This window comes from Sphaerodactylus townsendi, linkage group LG11 (assembly GCF_021028975.2).
Source record: "Sphaerodactylus townsendi isolate TG3544 linkage group LG11, MPM_Stown_v2.3, whole genome shotgun sequence".
NCBI lineage: Eukaryota > Metazoa > Chordata > Lepidosauria > Squamata > Sphaerodactylidae > Sphaerodactylus > Sphaerodactylus townsendi.
Genome location: NC_059435.1, coordinates 51,489,061 through 51,510,088, shown reverse-complemented (window position 1 = coordinate 51,510,088; position 21,028 = coordinate 51,489,061). Strand labels below are relative to the sequence as shown.

The 21,028-nt window shown below is 41.6% G+C and overlaps 1 protein-coding gene across 2 annotated transcripts in view; it reads left to right on the top strand.

The window, feature by feature from the left end:
• The window catches only part of ANKIB1 (ankyrin repeat and IBR domain containing 1), a 58,951-nt gene that overhangs the window by 10,668 nt on the left and 27,255 nt on the right, over window positions 1-21,028 (top strand). For both annotated transcript variants that reach the window (XM_048510873.1, XM_048510872.1), the window contains exons 2-5: window positions 7,243-7,507; window positions 11,868-12,168; window positions 14,746-14,928; window positions 19,370-19,487. In XM_048510873.1, coding sequence (XP_048366830.1) covers window positions 7,320-7,507; window positions 11,868-12,168; window positions 14,746-14,928; window positions 19,370-19,487 — 790 coding nt within the window. In that variant the 5' untranslated portion in view covers window positions 7,243-7,319. The remainder of the gene's footprint in view (window positions 1-7,242; window positions 7,508-11,867; window positions 12,169-14,745; window positions 14,929-19,369; window positions 19,488-21,028) is intronic.

The following is a 21,028-nucleotide window of genomic DNA, read 5'->3' as shown; positions in this document are numbered from 1 at the left end:
ACTGCTGCAATTTTTTATTTGCTATCCTTGTGTTTTATAATTACCATATCAATAAAACTTGTCCAACAGCATTATTACAATTTTCTTTCTGATTGCAATTTTTCAACTACTAATGGAATCATTGTTTTTGCTTGTTTCTGATTTACAGCTAAAGCAATACATTTTATCCCTAAAAATGCTACTGCAGTTTTTTTATGTCCTTAAAACTTACCATAGGTGATTAATATAACAATAGAATATGAATGTTGTTCTCAGAAAAAGTGGGAGGTTTGTTTCTATCATAATGGGACTGGACCCAGGATATTTGACAGGGTAACTGATGGGTTGTAAGTTATGGAAATTTGAGAATTGCTGGCTTAGATCGTCAATTGGGCAACACAGAGTATTATATAACAGGCAGTTGTTCTGGTGAGGAAATACCAGGACCAATTTCTCCATGTCATCACTGTTCTTCACTTTTCCAGTGACACTGCCTGGAGACTACAGGAGATGCCGCTTGGTATTAATGCGAGCAGAAAGCATGCAGTTATCTTGTAGTTGCTTAATAGCACAGAAATGCTTTTCTCCCCCTCCTGGGCCCATCAAAATTGCCAGTCGTGTTTGTTGTTTGAAAATAAGATTTTAATGTCATCTAATTATCATTGGACTTTAATTATCCTATTTCTATGCTAATAGTAACCATTTGCATTGCGCAATGCAATAGTCATATTTCAGCTGAAACATTTGTATATGATTAAGGAAAACATTCATACACGATAATATTTGTAATACCAGCAAATAATGTTGATTAGGATGTCCAGATTGTGGTTATGTTTATTACATTTTCTTAGACACAGCGCTCTGTAAGAACATAAACCAGAGTGTGCTCAGATCATCTGACATTTCTTCCCCTCTTCCCCTCTTCCCCTCTTCCCCTCTTCCCCTCTTCCCCTCTTCCTTCCTTCCTTCCTTCCTTCCTTCCTTCCTTCCTTCCTTCCTTCCTTCCTTCCTTCCTTCCTTCCTTCCTTCCTTCCTTCCTTCCTTCCTTCCTTCCTTCCTTCCTTCCTTCCTTGTTCCTAGGACTTCTTATACACATGGAAATTCTTAGTATCCTTATCAAGAATCTGGAATAATTTTAAAGTAATTCTAGATTTTGTATAGATTGTAACGCTTTTCTTTCTAACAATGTATTTCATGCTGTAGATAACTTTCCTGCTTTGAAGTGAAATGTCTTTAAGTGGTATTGACTGGCTGAATTGCCTCCTTGTGAGAGGAAAATGGGGGTGTGTGTACCTCTGATGGAAAATTAAGATGCCTTTGGGAGAGCAGCAAAGTCATGCTGCCTGTAACACAAAGATGACAATAGTCTTTTTAAAAAGATTTGTGCCTGAGCTCTAGAGCATCTTGTATTTGGGTTTTGTTGGACTTTTGTTTCATATTAGAACATGAGGTATTTAAGTGTTCCAGTCTACTGGTGGGGGCATGTTGTATATTGTAAATGGTTCACAGGTATTATGTAAACTGGCCTTTATATGCATGGACACTCTGCCCTAGGTATTCTCTTTGTTCTGTGGGCTTCTTTTATTCTTTTAATTTCCGTTCTGCCTCTTTTCACCCCTGCCTGCCTTTTGCTTCCCATACAAAGTTTATTGTCAGTGATAGGCTAATTAGCCATATGTTCCATAATCTGACCGTCTTCATGCTGTAGGCATTCATCCTCTTGTTTTCTGTCTTTCCTACATGTTCCCTACATGTTAGTTCTCTTCCTGGTCTCTTTACTTCTGCCTGAAATCTTAACGTTTTAACATAGTAAGTATAGTCAGTAAGACACTGGCATTTATATTTTTAGTATATTTATATATATATTAAAAGTCCCACTGGCAGCTGGGTGACCTTGGGGTAGTCACAGCTCTCTCAGCCCCACCCACCTCACAGGGTGTTTGTTGTGAGGGGGAAAGGACAAGGAGATTGTAAGCCCCTTTGAGTCTCCTTCAGGAGAGAAAGGGGGGATATAAATCCAAATTCCTCCTCCTCCTCCTCCTCTTCTTCTTCCTCCTCCTCTTCTCTCATGAGTGCTGTCTGGCGATGCCTGGTATTGAGAGAGCTGCACAGCTGTGCCCGCCCCCTGCTCTGCCCTGACCACCTCCCGTGGCTCCTTGGCTGCCTTTCTGGTTTGCGAGGGGTGGAAGAGCAGGAGGGCACCTTGCTACTGCCACTGCTCCACTGAGCACTGCTTGTTCCTAGGGGGAAGGGGGGACTGACTGAATGCACCCCCACATGACACTTGAAAGTGGTGCTTGGATTGTATGTCCCCTTCCCCCCCGCCCCCCCCAGATATGCCATTGATTCCCAAATTTTGTGGTCTGCCCAAAGGCGTTCCTCCCATTGGGCAAAGTGGGCACCACCTTGTGGTGGGTGACAAAGTTGCAGGTTCGTTTGTGGGGGATTTTGTATTTTCAGTGTTTTTCCGTTTTTGGCCTGCAGGGGAAGCCGATTTTAGGCTAGCAGCACCTAAATTTCAGGGATTTTTTGGGAGACTCCTCGATGATATGACCCAAGTTTGGTTTAGGGAATCCAAAGTTATGGACTCCCAAAGGGAGTGCCCCCATTCCCCATTGTTTCCAATAGGAGCTAATAGGAGATAGGGGCTACACAATTGAGGGTCCATAACTTTGGATCCCCTGAACCTGGGTGGTATCATCAGTAGGGTCTCATGAAGATACTCTGAAATTTTGGTGCTGCTATCTGAATAATTGCACCCCTGACAACAGGCACCCCCTACATTTCCCCAGATACTCTTTTTAAATCCACTCCCTTTCTGCCAATGTTTGTTTGCTTTCTTTCTTGTATTTTCTCAATGCCTAATAAAGGTTATTATTGTTGTTATTATTATTAAATCCACCCCCTTCGGCATGGATTTAAAGGGAGATTCTGAGGTCCCCAGTTTTAACATTGAAAGAGATCCTGTTTCAGGGCGGTGGAGAATCCACCCCAAAATAGCATCACTTTCAATGTTGTTTAAACTGGGGACCCCAGATTCTCCCATTAAGGTGGACTTAAAAGGAGAATCTGGGCTCCCTAGTTCAAATACCATTGAAAATGATGCTGTTTGGGGGTGGATTCCAGCATCACTTGCTTAAACTAGGGAGCCCATATTCTCCTTTTAAATCCTTAAAGGTAGAATCTGGGGTCCCCAGTTTAAATAGCATTGAAAGTGATGCTGTTTCCCCCAATTGGGGGGACTGGGTACAACGCCATAAAATGTTTTCATAGCAGTAATAAAACATTTTGGAAGCATTTTGAAAATGTTTTCCAAAAATTATTTCTGCTGTGTGGCATGGCCCATTGCTGTGTTCAGATTTGTGAGTCGGGGCATGTTCTATAATGTGATGGTGACTTTGAAATGACCTGGTGGAAAAAATCATTGTTTGGTCACGGTGAGGGAGGGTGCCCATGGGGGGGGGGGCATCAAAACTCAGGTTTTGCCCAGGGCTCCAGTTTGCCTAGGTATGCCTCTGGGTCTGTCTGCTTCTTGAGACAATGCCAGCACTTACCTTCAGGTATGTCACTTCCTAACTTTTCATATGCACAAAAACTAAGAAGGAAAAAACCCAAGTTGTTTCTCTGCAATTGATATTTGTTGAGTGGTACTACCTGCCCTATCACGCTGCTGGACTCTCTCTGACCACATTTTGGAGAGCTACCTATAGTAGTGTAAAGGAACTGAGAGGAAGGGTGCTTACCACTTTTCTGAGGGCATACACAAAGGACCAGACTCTCCCATGAGAAAGAGATTTGAATGTCAGTTTGTTGGTTAGTCTTCTAGAAACTCTATGGAGTTCATTCCATTCTAGTACTGCACTCTCATATGTATGGTGGGTTTTCTGGGCTGTGTGGCCGTGGTCGCCTGCATTTGTGGCTGGCATCTTCAGAGGTGTATCAAAGAGAAAAGTCTGTTTCACACTGTGTCTAGTGAAACTTAGGTGTTTGCTTATGCCTATTAGATACGGCACTCTGTAAAATGTATGCCTGAGATCTATTGAATGTATTCCTGATATCTGTGTATAAAATGCCTCTTTTTCCAAAAGAGCCTTTTCGCCGTCCACTCCCTTTTTACCTGCTGTCTAGCCAAGGCCTGTTTTGTATGCTGCAGCATAATGTGAGAAACCTTTCAAAGACACCTTAATACAGAATTATTAGGGAGAGTGTTTGGGAACGGCTGAATAGTTGTTTGGGCCATAGTAGTAGTATAGTTGTGAGGCAGCACGTTCAACAGAAAGTAGTTTCGTTTGGTACCAATAGACATTGCATGCTCAGGTGAGTATGTTTGCAGACTATCTAAACTGTTCATTGTGATTGTTGCACCTACCTTATCTCTTGGAACAAAGTTATAAGTCTGAATCTCACCCTGCAGAAGAAAAAAGTATGACTTGCCACCGGTAAATTATACAGACTATTGGGAGCCAATTAAGATTGGACTGAACTAAATGTTTTGCTGTTAGGAAAATGTCACCGCCCTCTCGGTGTGGAGTGAAGATAAGAAGCGTTACCCTCATTCTGATTTGCTTTCTTGATTTCTATTCATCTTGCAGCCAGCTGCGCTGTGCAGTTGTCAGGAAGCCTACTGAGAATTTCAGACTGAGGACAATAACTTCTCTCTTTGCTATGATATGGCTTTGTGTTGACCTTTAGGGAACGTTGCAAAGCTCACAAAAGCTTCTTCGTTGGACTGGGAACGTTTGCTCATGAAGATTTGGCATGGCGTGGTGTATTACCTTTTCTTCAATGTCGTGCTTCTAAGCATGAAATAGGAATTGCTTTAAAAAATTGCTTTTCAAGTGATTGTGTTAAGGATCCCTCACTCTAGTCAAAATACATTATTTACATTAATTATGCAGCTGGAAGAGTGGCTGTGTTAACAAAACCAGCCGGTTTTTCTAATGTCATCATTATGCTGCCTGACCAGACTATTGTTTGTAATAACAGTGTGTCCTGTCAGTATCAAATTTGGCCTGAAACAGTGACCGGTTGAGGGTATAATCTGACATAATCTGGTGAATGGCTGAATTGTGACTGTTTCCTTTGCAATTGCAGAGTCATTGTTTGCAACTGCTGCCCTTTTCTTAAGTTTCTCCATTTGCTGATTTTGATGATGACCAGAATTCAGTGATGTTACACTGGCCCACTCATCATTGGTTTACTGAGAATCTGTTGTGTATCTTTAAAGTTATGAGCTGCAGAACTTCATGTTAAGTAGGAAGCTGCTGTCAAATTGGGCAGCTGTTCCTGATGTTAAAATGGGGGGAGGGGTTTCTGACAAATGCAGCATGCGTGTGACAGGCAGATTGAATTTCACAGGGTGGAGTTTGTACTGGAAGAAAAAAACTAGGCATTTCCAGATTGAGTAGCTTTTCAGAATTCAGTAGGCAGTGGAAAGGGGGAAGTAGGTTCTGTATTGGAGGGAGAAAGGATGAACACCGCTTCTGTGTGTAACATGGAAGGGGTGGTGCTGCTGTGGGTGTATTTGAATGAAGACATGGCAAGGGAGATAAATGTGTGGGTGTGCTGTATGACCATGGGAGCAAGAGAGGAGTGTTGATACCTGCATACTGTATGTATGAGAAAGGGGGACCATTAATGTGCAGTAAGAGAAAGAGTGAGGGGGTGCTAATGTTTTGCTTCCCAAGATTGTAGGACCTACAATCACCTATAATGACTACTTATTAATACGTGCTGCATAAATAAATGATGGTCAGCAAAGCTGTGTTTGCAGAAAAGAGAGGTGGCCTTATTTTTGCTCCTATAATGCAGTCCTGCAACTCCAGAATCAACTTCCATGGTTTGTAAACAGACTGCAGACAAGTAGAGGAACACAACACAGATTTGTCCTTCTGGCACTGACAAATCACTATATCTATCCCAATATCCTCACAGTTTTTTCAATAGTTCAAAAAGTGCCTCACTGTGGTTTATCTAGAACAGGGGTAGGGAACCTGCGGCTCGAGAGCCGCATGCGGCTCTTCTGCCCTTGCACTGTGGCTCCACGAGCCGAGCTGCTGGCCCCATCCTTGCCTGCCCTGCAGGCAGCAGGGCGGGCACACCAACTGCCCACGGTCGGCTGGGCCGCACCGCGGGCTTCCCCTCTCGCCCGCCCTGTTGGAGCGGGGCGGGCGCTTTCCCGGCGGCCGGCAAGGCCGAGCTGCCGGCTTCATCCTTGCCCACCCTGCAGGCTGCAGGGCGGGTGCATCCATTCACTTCTCAGAATGAGCGGAGTAAAAGGTTAAAAAAACCCCTCTATATATAGTGTTATCTTTATTTTAAATGTCAAAAATTATTTGCGGTTCCAAGTGTTTTCTTTTCCCATGGAAAACGGGTCCAAATGGCTCTTTGAGTGTTAAAGGTTCCCTACCCCTGATCTAGAAGATAGTTCTTTACACCTTAAGACAACCTTCACAATGTGCTGGTTATCTTATTAAAGATTGATCCATAATCTCAGCTTTAGTATTGCTTTATAAAGAAGGTGGATAGGGGGTGAAAGAGAAAATAAAAGCATTCTGTTTGTTATTATTGTATGTTTTTTCAAACCTCCTACATAAAATGACTAGTGGAGATCCACTCATGGCATCTGCAGAATGGGGCTCAAGTTCATTGAAATTACACTGGAATAAAATTTTAATAGTAATAAGAAACCTGTGAGTTTTTGGAGGCTAAGTTGTAAGTGTAGTATTGTAGAGTGTGGTTTTTGCTTAGGTAGTGTGGAAGTCAAAGGAAAGAAATATCCTAATTTATAATTTCTGGTTTTTGGATCATTTATGAAATTGTTAAGCTTTTTTAGAATATATAGTGTTAGGTTTTATGTGAAAAAAATGTGTTAATTATTCTTAGTCCTCTAAGTATAATTCCAGTGTTTTTACACATTCTTTTCGGTTTGCTAAATTTTAAAGGTATCATTGAAAGTACTAAGTTTGAGATTTGTCTTGCATTCTTATATAAGGAAGGGTTTTATTCTTATTTTTTTTCCCAATGGTAAGAGTCCAAAGTGTGTGTTTGGAAATAGTTTTGCCATGTTTATGGAGGAAAAATGTTATAGTTTAACAGAGCAAAAGTTAAACTTTGTGGAACTGGATAGCTACAGGAATTCCTGTTCCTATAAGCTTGGCAGAAAAACATTTCAGTTTGATTTGTTTAGATTGAATTTCATAATTGTTAGAAAAAATTGTAATAGAATTTATTTGCATTTGAAATACTGTTGTTTTTCTCCAGAACCTAAAACATGTTGCTGAAATACACAGCAAGTACTTAAACAGATACAAAAGAAGCATCACTTTTTTGAAGACAACATGGGAAATACAACTACGAAATTTCGCAAAGCACTTATAAATGGAGATGAAAATTTGGCTTGCCAGATATATGAGAGTAATCCTCAACTAAAAGAATCTCTGGATCCTAATATTTCTTATGGAGAGCCCTACCAGCATAACACTCCGTTACACTATGTTGCCAGGCATGGAATGAACCGAATTTTAGGGTGAGTGTTTCTACTTCATAACATTCTTAATTATGGTTGCAGTGCCTATTGTGGAAGACTGTTCGCTCAGAGTGTTTTGTGTCTTTGCTTTATTTTTGTATATGCAGAATATACAGACACTTGTATATTCAGATATCGGAAGTACAGTGCAATGTGTTTATGTAGCCAAATACCATCTTTGGAGCTGGTATTTCAAACAGCTCTCCCTGTGGTATTTCAAGCAGCTCTCCCTGTGCTACCCGGAAAACTAGTTTTCAAGCCAAGGGTACTCGTAAATCAATTTTTGATATGGAGCAAGGGAACTATTGGAGAATACTGTGAATTCTGCCTAAGCAGTCTTTCTTAGTTACAATTAAAGCATGCATTCTCTTCAAACTGTTCCGTACTTTTGAATGTAGGTAAGATGGAATGCAAACTCGGAAGAACCTTATAAAAATAACTTTGGGGAAAATAGTTATGCAGAGACCTCTAGGATTTTTCATTCCCAGGGAAATCCTGGGGAGGGAATGTGGAACCACTTAGGAGGCGGTATGATGCCTGTGCCGGTGTAAATGCCACATGTGCCAGTGTAAGAGGCACTTAGGCTGGTGTTGGGGAGCCATGTGGCAGCAGGATGCCAGGATGCCAGTGAAGCTATGGTGCCAACACTGCAACAACAGTGCAGGAGCCTGTGCCAGCATCAAAGGAGGCAGTTCCTGGGGGTGGGGCTGGATTTAGTCGGCTCACTGTACCTGGGAACGCCCATATTTGCCAGCACAGACTTATTCCTGCAAAAATCAGTGGCGCAGCTCATTGGGCTGTAAAGGTCACTTTCAGGGGGGAAGGGGCAGCATCACTTTCAGCTTGCTATCTGTAGCTGCATCGTCTCCAGCTACAGCCAGATCACTTTTTTCAAGAAAGGGCCATAGCTGGCTTATCAGCCAAAGCTTATAAAAGCTCGATGTACCATGAGTCCAAACCTAGGCCTGGATCAGAGGTGGGATCCAACCAGTTCTCACCACTTCTCTAGAAGTGGTTACTAATTTTTTCTGAGTGCCAAGAAAGGGTTGAGTGCCCAATAGGGACTGGAGGTGCGTGTGTGCGGCAGCACCACTGTTTGAATCCCACCACCATTGGAACCTGTTATTAAAATTTTTGGATCCCACCACAAGGTTTGGAAATGCTCCATCAGGGTGAGTACAGCCCCTTTTCAGGAGAGGCTAAATCAGTTTTGGGGCAGCTTTGCCACTAGCCCAGCAGTCTGGATTGAGCTTCAATTCATTGTTACTTATCCACCCTGTTACCTTTTTGAGGCAGCTGTTGAAGACTTGCCCAATTCCACCTGACTCAACTGTTCAAGAAAAACATGTCTTTATCTGCAGTTCTGCTCTTGCCTTTGATGGCACTAGTTCACAGAGCATTCTTCTTTTGAGGAGCTTTGTTGATATTACATTGCTGTGCTGCTGCTGCTGCTGTGTTATATAGTTTCAAATATGAGTTTATTTTGACTTAAACACTGTGGCAGTTTGTTAGAACTGAATGGATATTTTTCATGTTTCTGTGAATTTAGTAAAATATTTGATCACTTTGATAATGTGAATATATTCCCTTTAATACTTGCATAAACAAATAATCAAATTGTGCACATTTGGAACACCAATAATTAGAGCTTGAATAATTAGCACTTCTTTTTATATGTCACAGCTCTCTGGAATTGTAGAGAAAGTATAGTATGAACATAGATTGAATCTGCCAGAAAGCTGAAACTTCTGTTAAGTGGAGAAAAAAAAGTTCTAACAATTGTTGCTAAAATTTCAAAGGCCAAAGAAGTTGATGAATAAGATCTCCAGTGAATGAAAAGCAAGCATTCAGCCCCTACATCGCTCCTTGTCCCATGACTAGCAGAAAGAGGCAACTATGCAAAATAGTAAAGTTTGCTCAATTTAGTTGTAACAGTAAGGGCCAAAACAGCCCTGGAAAGATCCCTGACTCCTTCCCCTGTCTTTTACTGGCAGAACAAGGTTTGAAGCCAGCAATACTACTGCTGTCACCTAGCAAAAGCCTCTGAAATCATTCACTTCTTAAACTTATGAGTGCTGCTTCTATTATTGGGGGTATTTCAATTTATTTTAGATTTTGGCTTTTTCTGCAAACTTGGGGTATTCTTCAATTTTGTAGAAAGGTCTGTTTTGTCTGTTCACAGTTCCAGTCTTTAAAAAGGTAATGTGCTTCATATCATAACGTTTAGACAGCAGTGACCAGGATTTCTTGTAAGCTATCAAATAGACTGTGTGAAAGCAATGAAGAGTCTTTTGGCACCAGGAGACTGTGCTCATTTAAAAGTTTTTAAATGAAAGTTGCAATGTTTGGACTTTTGTTTGTTTAATGCTGTACAGCGGAACCTCGGTTTACATTGATTTTGGAGTTCGTCGGCTTTGGTTATCGTTGATCATTGCCGGCTGTTTCTTGCCTTAGTTTTCGTTGGTCGCCTTGGATTTTGTCGGCATGCCGAAGAAATTCGAGGTGACTTTTGCATAAGTTAGCTGCACCATTTGCATTGTGCCTGTGGAAACGGCATACCTCAGTTTTCGACAGTTTCAGTTTTTGCCGAGGTAATCCAAATGGATTATCGACGAAAACCGAGGTTCCACTGTAACAGGGATTCATAAGCATATCTATACAAACAGGTGTAAAAATATCCTTCCTGGTGGCATCTGAGGATTTTGTTGCTTAATATCTTGCTTTGACGGACTTGACGATTTCAAGAGGATACAGAGTGTTCTCCAAATTTCATTTTAACGTTTTGTCCCTGACCGGGATAGCCCAGACTGGCCCAATCTTGTCACAGCTTGGAAGTTAAGCAGGGTTGCCCCGATGCGTATTTGGGTGGAAGACACTAAGGTTGCTATGTAGATGACAGCAGTGACAAATCTCTAAGTACGTCTTGCCTTAAAAACCCTCCGGGGCTGCCAGACATTGACTGCAACTTGATGGCAAAAATAAATCAATCAATAAATACTTTGCAAAGTCCCATCAATGGGCATATTTTATCAGAAGCAATTTTTGTTCTGAAAAGAGTAACACAACACTTGCACGTGTTTTGACTTTCCTGTTCAGGTATTTCTGAAATGTTTAATGTGAATCAGAATATTAATACATATCAAGCTATAATTGCGAGTATTGATATTTATTAATATTAATAGTTTAATATTACATTAGAGTGAAAAGAGTTATGTGCTGAGCTGGGCAAGTTAAGATTATTTCAGTTGCGATAGCGAGATAGTTTAGTCACGATGTGGCTGCGTTAGCAGCCTTGTGGAGCCTGGGCTGCTCCCAATGGCCAAGCCAGAAGAGAAGACAGCCAGGCTGGAAGGAGCACCAGGATCCTGGCAAGGCAGCAGTCTCTTACTTGGCTTCCCAGGTTGTCAAAAAGTGACCTCAGGCCAGATGAAGGAGGGCCAGGTCAAGAAGAGGTGGCAAGACAGTGGTGCCACAAGGATAGAGGAAGCATCTGTCTAGAGCAGGGGTCTTCAAACTATGGCCCTCCAGATGTTCATGGACTACAATTCCCATCAGCCCCTGCCAGCATGGCTAAGTGGCAGGGCTGATGGGAATTGTAGTTCATGAACATCTGGGGGGCCATAGTTTGAAGACCTCTGGTCTAGAGGAAGGGAACGTGCCTGAAGCTGGGGTGGCCCTTGGACAGCAGCCACCAAGACTAGAGAAGCCAGGGCAGGTTAGAACCTGAGGAGCAGAGAGCAGCAGTCCTGCAGGCAGACTCAGAGGCCTGCAGGGAAGAAGCCTGTAAAGAGCCGATGGCCATGTGTATGGTTGGTCAGGGGGCTTAGGTTGTCATTCTCAGAGGATGGGCAGAAGAGAGCCAATAGGGAGGGAGGCCCTCTCCAGCCAGGGCCAAAGAGAAGGGAGGCCTTCTCCAGCCAGGTCTCCCACTTGGGACATTACTGGGCTTGGCTTGGATCTTTTGTGCGTGTTTTTAGGATTTTGTGTCTTTTTTTCTCTTGTCGTTTTTTATATTTGCAGAATACTTCCTTTTTTAAAAAAAATCACTGGTCTACAACCTTTTCAGAGCTGAAATATTCCCTCCCCCCCCCCCACCTGCAATATAGGGTCTGCTTTTAAATTTTAGTTCTTAAAAAGAAGTATCTTTGATCTTGCTTTCCTGAGCTAAAGCACAGTACTTCAGAACCTTTCAAGTATTTCCAGAAAAGCTCACGTAGAAAAGTCAAAGAACTTTCTTTCGTATGATGTTTTAGGAGAAGAACCTTCAGAAAAAAATTGTGTGAACCCTTTCAACAAGCAGTGGCATGTAGGTAAAGATATTTTGTGTATTAACCTTAAATTGTTACTTTTTTCCACATAGGACTTTTCTTTTTGTTAGAGATGGAAACCCAAATAAACGGAATGTGCACAACGAGACATCTATGCACTTGCTTTGTATGGGACCTCAAATTATGATATCTGATGGCGCTCTTCAGCCTCGCTTGACTCGGCCTTTTGAGGATGATTTCAGAAGAGCAGATTGTTTGCAGATGATCTTGAAATGGAAAGGAGCAAAGCTTGACCAAGGAGAATATGAAAGAGCAGCCATCGATGCTGTCGATAACAAAAAAAATACACCTTTGCACTATGCTGCTGCCTCAGGGATGAAGACCTGTGTAGAGGTAAACTTTAATAAAAATGTGTGTACAACTAACTGCAAAGCACATATCGTCCTTAAAAGATAAAGACAGACCTAGTGGTAAAGAAGACCCGCTCTACCGAATAATGTTACTATTAAAAGGCATTTAATATTGTATGTGAGGGGGAAAAGATGGAAGAGCAGTGTGAAAATATCCACACATCAGAGACTGTGGCAGGGGACTCTGTGCATTTTGCTATTTTAGCACTTCCTTTTCAGAGCGTCTGATTTTTATAAAGTGAAATCTCATAAAGGTAGGAGTTGATAGCAAAGAAGATTGTAGCGTTTTTGAAATTTACTGGATGGTATTTTCCGATTGATCTAATCTTCCCAATGGGGAAGTCTGCCAAAATAGTCCGAAAATGTTTTATTAAATGCAACGACCAATGGAGTTTTGTCTGCCTGACCATTCTGCCCAGAAGGTTAATTCCTTCTGAGTACCATGACCACACAGTCCTCGGCAACTTAACAGCTGGTTTGCTTGCTTGAAAGTAGGTTAGGGAAGAGGTACATTCAAGAAGCTATCTGTCTGCAGTTCAATCTACTTAATTAAACATTTGATCTAAAATGTCCTTCTATATTCTTTTCAAGTGGCACAGCCAACTGGCCTATTTTGTTAGGCTTGTCTTAATTTTACCGGAAACTTGCAAACTGATGGTCTCAGTTCTACAGAGCTATGCAGTTGGCTGCCTCTGATCCGTGCCAGTGCTTATTCTCTTCTACCTTCTCGCTACAGTTGGGTTGCAAGGAGCCTGACTTTCATTATATGTAGACATATAGAGGAAGGGTTCCTCACTGAAAGATGTTCTTGTACTGATGCTTGCTGATTTAGACATTACAGGCCCATGCCTTGGAGGATAAGAAATGTGCTGCAGATTCAAGTACCTCCCTTTTCCTTTCCCCTTTGAAGGAATTCCCTTTGTTATTTTCATGTGAACTGGACAAGCTGATAAGTACAAACCATAGTTTATCTTCTTTGAGTGTAAAGGCAAATTCTGGTTTGCCAAGAAAGAGGAAATGAGACCCAAGTATGATTATGGTTATGCCAGGACGCATGTGCTCAGTCTATTGTAGCTCATCTGTTGATCCTAGAAGGGCTGTTAGCAGAACATGGGATAGGCTGATATTTAAATGGGTTTAAACTAGGATTTTAAATGCTAGTTTAATCTTTAACCATTTTTATGGGCGACTGTATATGTTGTTCCACCAATTGAAATGTTTCTGTTTTATTTGATTTCTCAAAGGAATCCGAATCAGATAGCTTTGCCTGGCTTCGGTGAAAATTTTCTTTGCAGTCCTAAAATTAGCTGTTCATATGTGTTACTAAGCACTTAAACCACAACTTTCAAAACTGGTGTCTGTCTGTCTGTCTGTCTGTCTGTCTGTCTGTCTGTCTGTCTGTCTGTCTGTCTGTCTGTCTGTCTGTCTGTCTGTCTTTCTTTCTTTCTTTCTTTCTTTCTTTCTTTCTTTCTTTCTTTCTTTCTTTCTTTCTTTCTTTCTTTCTTTCTTTCTTTCTTTCTTTCTTTCTTTCTTTCGTTGCCTGGGTTTTTGTTCATGGTGGCCATTGGTTTACTTGTTATTTGAAAGACAAGATCGATGCTGTTCTTTTTAGGGAAGAAATAAATATTTGGCAGTGGCCTCCTCTCAAATTGAACAGTTTGAAGGGAAAAATCAGGAAATTGATTAAGAGGCTCCCCTGCCCCCCACTGTTCCAAAATTAACTACATATTACCAGTGCAGTTGAGAATTAGAAGCAGCAGTCCCCTGTTCGATTTTTTGTGTTGCGTTTCCTGGCATACACTTGCTTCTTGAATCTGAAAGTGAAAACATTGAAAGTGTGAAATAGGTAGAGGGAAACTTTGGGCCCTTCTGACTCATAAAATGTTGAGGTCCTTCTCAGCAGGTGAATCAAATACAGCCTTCAGAAATTGTGCCAGTTTCACAGAATATAATGGTCAACTTCTCCCTATGCTCATGTAGGAGCTAATTTTTTGCATTCCTGTAAAGCTGCAAAACTGCAACAAAAAAACCCACAAAGTTGTCTGTGTTCTTCATAGCAGCTGTTTTGTGATCATGCCTGCTATCTTTTCTCAGACTGTCACAATTTTGAGAACTTCCTTAGAAGTTCACAGTGCCATCTGAAGCAGGGTAAAACCTTTTTAAGCCAGTTGAAGTTAGGAGGGTGTAACCCTGTTTAAAATGGCACTTTTCGTTTCTTCATTTTAACCTATAGTGCCATATGTCAGATTTGTCTTTGAGATGTTTTCATGCTTAAGTTACTTCAATAGCTTTTGTTTGTGAATGTTGAAGAAACAAATAGTTTATTTTTGTTGAATTCTTGATATTGTTTCTTGTGTTTAGTCTGAGAAACAGTTTGTTCAAGTATCCTAATTTTTTTAAAGTCATCTTTCTCATGTTTAGTTCTCTGGATGGCTTCCATCTTCCATAGCATTCTTCTAGTTTGTGACAAATATGAATTGAAGTATGTAAATAATGATGTATGTAAATAATGATGTATGTAAATAATTGTAGTTGAAGTATTTTTCTCTTTAACTTTCAGCTTTTAGTGAAACATGGTGGAGACTTGTTTGCTGAAAATGAAAATAAAGATACTCCTTGTGACTGTGCAGAAAAACAGCATCACAAAGAACTGGCCCTCAATCTGGAATCCCAGATGGTCTTCTCGCGAGATCCTGAAGCTGAAAGTATTGAAGCAGAATATGCTGCTTTAGATAAAAGAGAGGTGAAATATAGTTTGTATTTGATTACTCTGAGCTGAGCTATGCCTACCTAATCTGTCACAAAGAGTGTACTTCGTCCACCAAAGAACTAAGAATATGTTCACACTTAAGCACTTACACTTGATCTGTATCTGTGTCAGGAAGAGCACTGTCAGATATCTTGTACGTTTCGAACACCTCTAGAATGCACATGTAAAAGGAAATGGCACTCAAAGTTTCTCAACTGATAACAAGACCTGAATTATCATACAAACCTAGTGTTATTGCATCTAATAAATAACTTGCAGAAAGCAGCAGTTCATAAAGCTTTTTGCTTTAACTAGTTCAATTCCAAACAAGTTACTGATTCAGCACTGTCAGCTTGGGAACTTTGAAATGGTAGGTTCAGTAGACTATAGAAAATAAAACGATGTCTTAACTAATATTTTGACTTTTCAGGTTTATAAAAGTGATTTCGAGGCACTGAAACGTGATGTTATATAAAACTCTGAGATATTTCAAACCTTGTCCTTTCGAATCTGCCTTTTGTTGCTATGTTTAACTTCATGAACATATTAAAATGTACTAGTCTGAATATTTTACAACATCCCAGATTGTAAATTCTGACCTTTGATCCAGGCTTTCAATTGCAATAATTAAAAATGGTCTTTGGTTAGAAACATAGGTGTCAAACTCACAGCCCTCCAGATGTTATAAACTACAGTTCCCATCATCCCCTGCCAGCATCATCCTGGCAGGGGATGATGGGAACTGTAGTCCATAACATCTGGAGGGCCGCGAGTTTGACACCTGTGGGTTAGAACATGCCTGGCTATAAGTTTAATGGCAGAATGGAAGGCGCTTAGCTGTTGCATGGCTTCCTTATGATAGCTTGAGTGGTCACAGTGGGCAACTGGATGGGGGGGGGGTTGACTTTCAGCTGGAGCTCAGCCAAGCAGGATGCAGAATTGCCTGGGTGGCTGTTGCCCTCCCTTCTGTGGCTTCCATGAATTAAGCTGGGAAGGAGAATTTCAGTTTCTGAAAAAGTGTTGATCTTGTTAAACTAATTAAAGGCACAGAAAGATAACTGTGACCTAATTAATATAAAAATGCAATTATATCAACCAACTATATTTGGTGCTATATTTGATAATTTCCCCTTCACTGCTGGTTTTCTGGTTCACTACTTTAGTCCTTAAATAGAAAGCGCTAATCATTTCCTAGACCTGTGAAATAAAAGGGCACCTTGATTTAACTGTTGTGTGACTGCAAGATGACTTTGAATATAGTGCAATAGCAGAGCCACACATTACAGACTTGTAGCAAAGACATAACTCCTGTTTATACTGAGTTGGAGCATTAGAAATGTAGAGCTGGAAGTGGCACCAAGGGTCACCTAGTCCAATCCCTGAACCATGCAAGACATGCACAGCTATCTTCTCTCCCCCCCCCCCCACTCCAGCGTCCCCTGCTGTGTGCTCAGAGGAAGGCAAAATACCTTCAGGATCCCTGGGCCTATCTGGCCTAGAGGAAAATTGTTTCCTGACCCCAAAGTTGAAATTAACATTTACCCTGCAAATGTACAAAAGGACCTCAAGAGCTGAGCACTGGCTCATCCCTTCCTGCCCCCCTCCCCCCCATCTGCCTAAATTCCTAATGAGTCATAAAATCAGCAATGCTGTGAGGTGGCCATTTAGCCTCTATTTACAAACCTCTAAAGGAGAGCCCACCACCTGCCTAGGAAGTCTGTTCCCCTGAGCAGCTGCTCTGTCAGGAAGTCCTTCTGTGCGGCCTTGTGTGCATGCACATGGGACTGAGCATGCACAGGCTTGCCGCGGAGAAGAGTATCAAGCTTTTCTTCAAGCGTTCCTGTAGCAACAGAGTGCTCCCTCCCCCTTGGAGCCATAGATGGGAAGATTTCCCCTCAGTTCTCTTTTCACCACCGTGTTGGGAGAATGTGTGTGTAACGGATCGAAGCTTCTAGTAGAAAGGATTCCTGGTAGCTGTTTTCAGGAACCTTCCTTTTAATTAACTTTTCGCTGCCACCATTTAATTCAGATAACTAGAGAACCCCACACTGTTACTAGACACCAAGGCTTTAAAGATTCCCACCTCTCTCCCACTCTGACTTGAGGAGAAATTACTTCAGAGTCCCTTTAACTGTTTTGGAGGGAACTCCTAATGCTCTAATACCCACTGATCACACTTAAGCACCCAGTCTAAGCCCAGGAGATTCTGGCACACTTGGCCTCCCTCTCTCCCACAAGTCCAAATATGGCTTCACTGCCTCTGGACCGGCTTCTCCCAGACTGGTGATTCTGGTGATACACACAGGGGCAAGGCAGACTAGATAGATCTGGACAGTTTTTTGTTTTTTTTAAACTGCCAAGCTCCTGAAGGGCACTTCAATCTGCACCAAGTCAGGGCCTCCTTTCTCTGTCAAGCATACACAGCTTAGACAGGGACTGGACTTCTGTCAGCCAACTCTGCTGAGACAGAATCCCTTTCTTCCAGAGCTGACAGACTCCTCTCTGCCAAACTCTGCTCTGTTCTGACTGATCTTCAGTCTCGACTGCTCTCTGACAGACTCTGATCAGAATTGTCCTCACTCTAAGTGCTGTAAGCACGCTAGCTCCCCCTAGCTTTGGCCAAACGTTATTGGACCTTTTCCAACCAATCAGGTGGGTTCTTTGCTTGTGGAGCCTTTTTCTTTACTCTGGCTGTTGCTAAGGCCTTCTTAACTAGGCCTGCTGTACACCAGCCCTTCAGGGTGGGGCAAGTTCGTTACAGTGTGCTTTTGGTATTCCTGATTTTCTGTCAGCCTCGTGGCACATGAGCAGTTCTTCTGGGCCTCCTTTACTTTCCTCCTCTGGATCCTCTGTGATCAGTGCTGTTTACTCCAACTAGCAGTGGCTCTCCAAAGTTTCAGGTAGAGGTTTTCACTTTACTACCTGATCCTTTCAACTGAAGTTGCCAAGGACTGCAAAGCAGATATTCTACCACTCTGCTATGGCCCTGGTCTGTGCCCTTTCCTATATTGTAATTATCCACATGAAGACATGGAAGAATGTGCCCGATTCCATTCACAGTCTGGTCATTGGGCACAGTATCCTCTCAAAATAATTTGTGACGAGGCAAGGATTTGCTGTATCGCAAGACCAGCTTTAGGTGGTCAAACCGGAGTGGAAGATATTGGGGAAGGGGAGAGGTTTACAAGCTCCCATCCTGCTAGGCTATTTCCTCTTCCTCCACTGACTTTATCCTGCAGCCAGAATTATTCATTCTTCTGCTTTGTATCTCCCAGCACAGCAAATCATGCATGCTCTATAGGGCTTCCAGAACTGTCATGAAACTCCTTCTTCTTGTGAGAGTGCAGCCATCTTTTTGTTTGCCAAAGCAGCCCTGGTAATTAGAAGAGCTGTCAGGTGAATATCAGAATGTGTTGAGCCAGCACCCGCCCCATCCTAGCTCTTACACATAAAGCAGCCAGCAGTGAAGTGTCTTCATACTAATTAGGCTGGAGAAGGTCTAAAAATACTTTCTGACCCCTATAAAATCAACTGATCTAACAACTTTCCCTTCATACAAGAGGGCTGAGCAGTTATTTGAATGTAGAACCTCTGAGCGTAAGAAATGTGCCCCTCTAAAGATGAATTTTTCAGGATCAGAGAAGGATTTCCTGTTCATTCGTTCACTCTTTACTACAAAGAGGAAGGCAAGGATCACACAAACCAAAGGCCCACTCTGTCCTAAGGGAAAATGATGAGAGATAAGATAGTTTCTCATTTGATCTTGTACAGTTTTAAACTTTTTTTCAACATGTAACTTTAATATGACCTGGTCAAGGAGAAGTATTTTAAAGTTCCATCCATCTTTCTGGTATAGTTAATCATTTAATCATCTTTCCTATTCAAAATAAGTAGCCTGTTTTTTAAAGGAAGTCATATAAGTTGTTTTTATTCACTTTCATTGTCTTCATGCTAGTTTCAATAGATTTTGTAGTAGCAGGAAATGCCTTTAAGTGTAGTGGCATTAAGAAACGGACAGTCAAACCCAGTTCATGTAGGAGTTATGTTTAATATATATAATGTAATAAATAATTCACAGTGTCTTTATTTCATATAGGTGTTTTCCTCCTTCCCCTACCCCCAAAGAGCTTATGATGCAGTGTCCATTTTAAGCAGTGCCATGCTTGTAGAAGCAAGCTCTCAATTTCTGACAATCATTTTGTGTCTCATTTGTTAAGCGCTCACAGCCAGCTGTGTTCTGGTTGTCTTAAAATTTAGTAAGTAGGTTCACAGAAATTCCATTTCTCAATTTCAGGCTTTCCTGTAAAGCAGGATGTGGTTCTCTTCATCTGGTACAAGTGAAATCAGTGGCCTACTGTTGACAGAAAGAGGTCTACCACTTGACATTTCTTGTATATGTCACATTGTTCATTTGACTTTTTGTTTGCTTTTGAAGCCATATGAAGGACTCAGACCTCAGGACCTGCGGAGGCTCAAGGATATGCTGATTATAGAATCTGCAGACATGCTTCAAGCCCCGCTGTTTACTGCAGAAGCTTTGCTTCGAGCACATGGTAATTGAGAACGTTCAAATGCTTTTAGTAACAGGCTGACAAATATATGTAACACTGATGGAATTTTCTGACTGTACCTTTCCAAAAAAAAAAGAAGTTATTATTTTACGTGCAAACTGCTGAAGTATAAAATTTCATCTTGTATTTGCTGTTATTTCATATAGTCCTCATGATGTAAAGGGTGGGTCCTACTGGGCTTGCCATTCTAATGATGTGCAGAACAAGGGTTGGAGGATTCTGCTAAAAACTTCATTCCAAACGAGAAGGAATTGTACTCAAGTTAGGTTAGTTAGCCCCTTCTTACCCTGTCTGGGTGATCTAGCTGCACTATTCCTTGGATTTTAGACGTATTACTGGTGTGGGAAAGCTTGCTCTTGCCTCCTAGTGTACTGTAATGTCAGACCAAAGGCATGGAGTAATTATAAGGTGATATAGTAAAGAGTTTCATGAGGCACAAAAATGAACTGTTAGTCCTGTGAAACTTAAGGCTCAGGATCTCTATCAAAGTATGGGCTCTCTCTTAATGGCACTCCAAATATGTTCTATATAATATTTTAAACATCTTCAGGGCTAGTGGGCAATGCCCTTAGGAGAACAAACAAGTTGACCTATCAGTGGCTACTAGTATCTTCCATTTTTGTGGGAAGAGTGGATAATGTTGCCTGGGAGCTGAAGGGGGGCAGGGGCTGGTGGTGGGGGTACGCAAGATTAGTGTCCCTGGAGAAGAGAAGTTGGTTTTATGTCCTACTTTTCTCAACCTTAAGGAGTCTCAAAGCGGCTTACAGTCACAATTCCTTCCTCTCCTCACAACAAGCACCATGTGAGATAGGTGGTACTGAGAGACTTCTGAGAGAACTGTGACTGCCTGAGAATCACCTAGCAGGCTTCAGGTGAAGGAGTGGGGAATTAACCCCAGTTTTCCAGATTAGAGTCTGCTGTTTTTAACCACGCTTCCATCAGTTCCACCATGAACAGCAAATTATGTCATCTTGTGGGGGAGGGGTAGCATTCACCTAAAACTCCATGGTTTAACCATAGAGTTTTGGGTGAATGCTAGAGTGTCATATGGTGTGATGTCACTTCTAGCTCACGCTGAAAGAGATATTATCACACCAGGTATGCTGGAGGCTGACATCCCTAGCCTGAAGTCCATCTGGAAACCAGCAGGGATTAATCCCTGCCCATTGTTGCCCCTTTCTGCAGACAAAAGGCAGTTTCAAAATACAAAACTCTTTTGATTTATAAATCAAAATTTGATTTATAAGTAATGGTCTAACATTGAGCTTATAAGAGGGGTTACTGAATCTATATGTACAAAAAGAGAAAAAAACACCCTGTTATTTTTCAATGTTTTCCTTTTTTCTAGCCTAATCTGTACATTTATCTCATTCATGAGGTATTTCTAAAAATAACTGTATATTAACTGGCCTGTGAGGAAGAATCTTACATATATGCCCTAGAGTATAAATATCTCTTGATGGTAACTGCAAGTTGCCAAGCTCTGTCTCCCTTCTCATTTCTACCTTTTAACCATTTCTCTT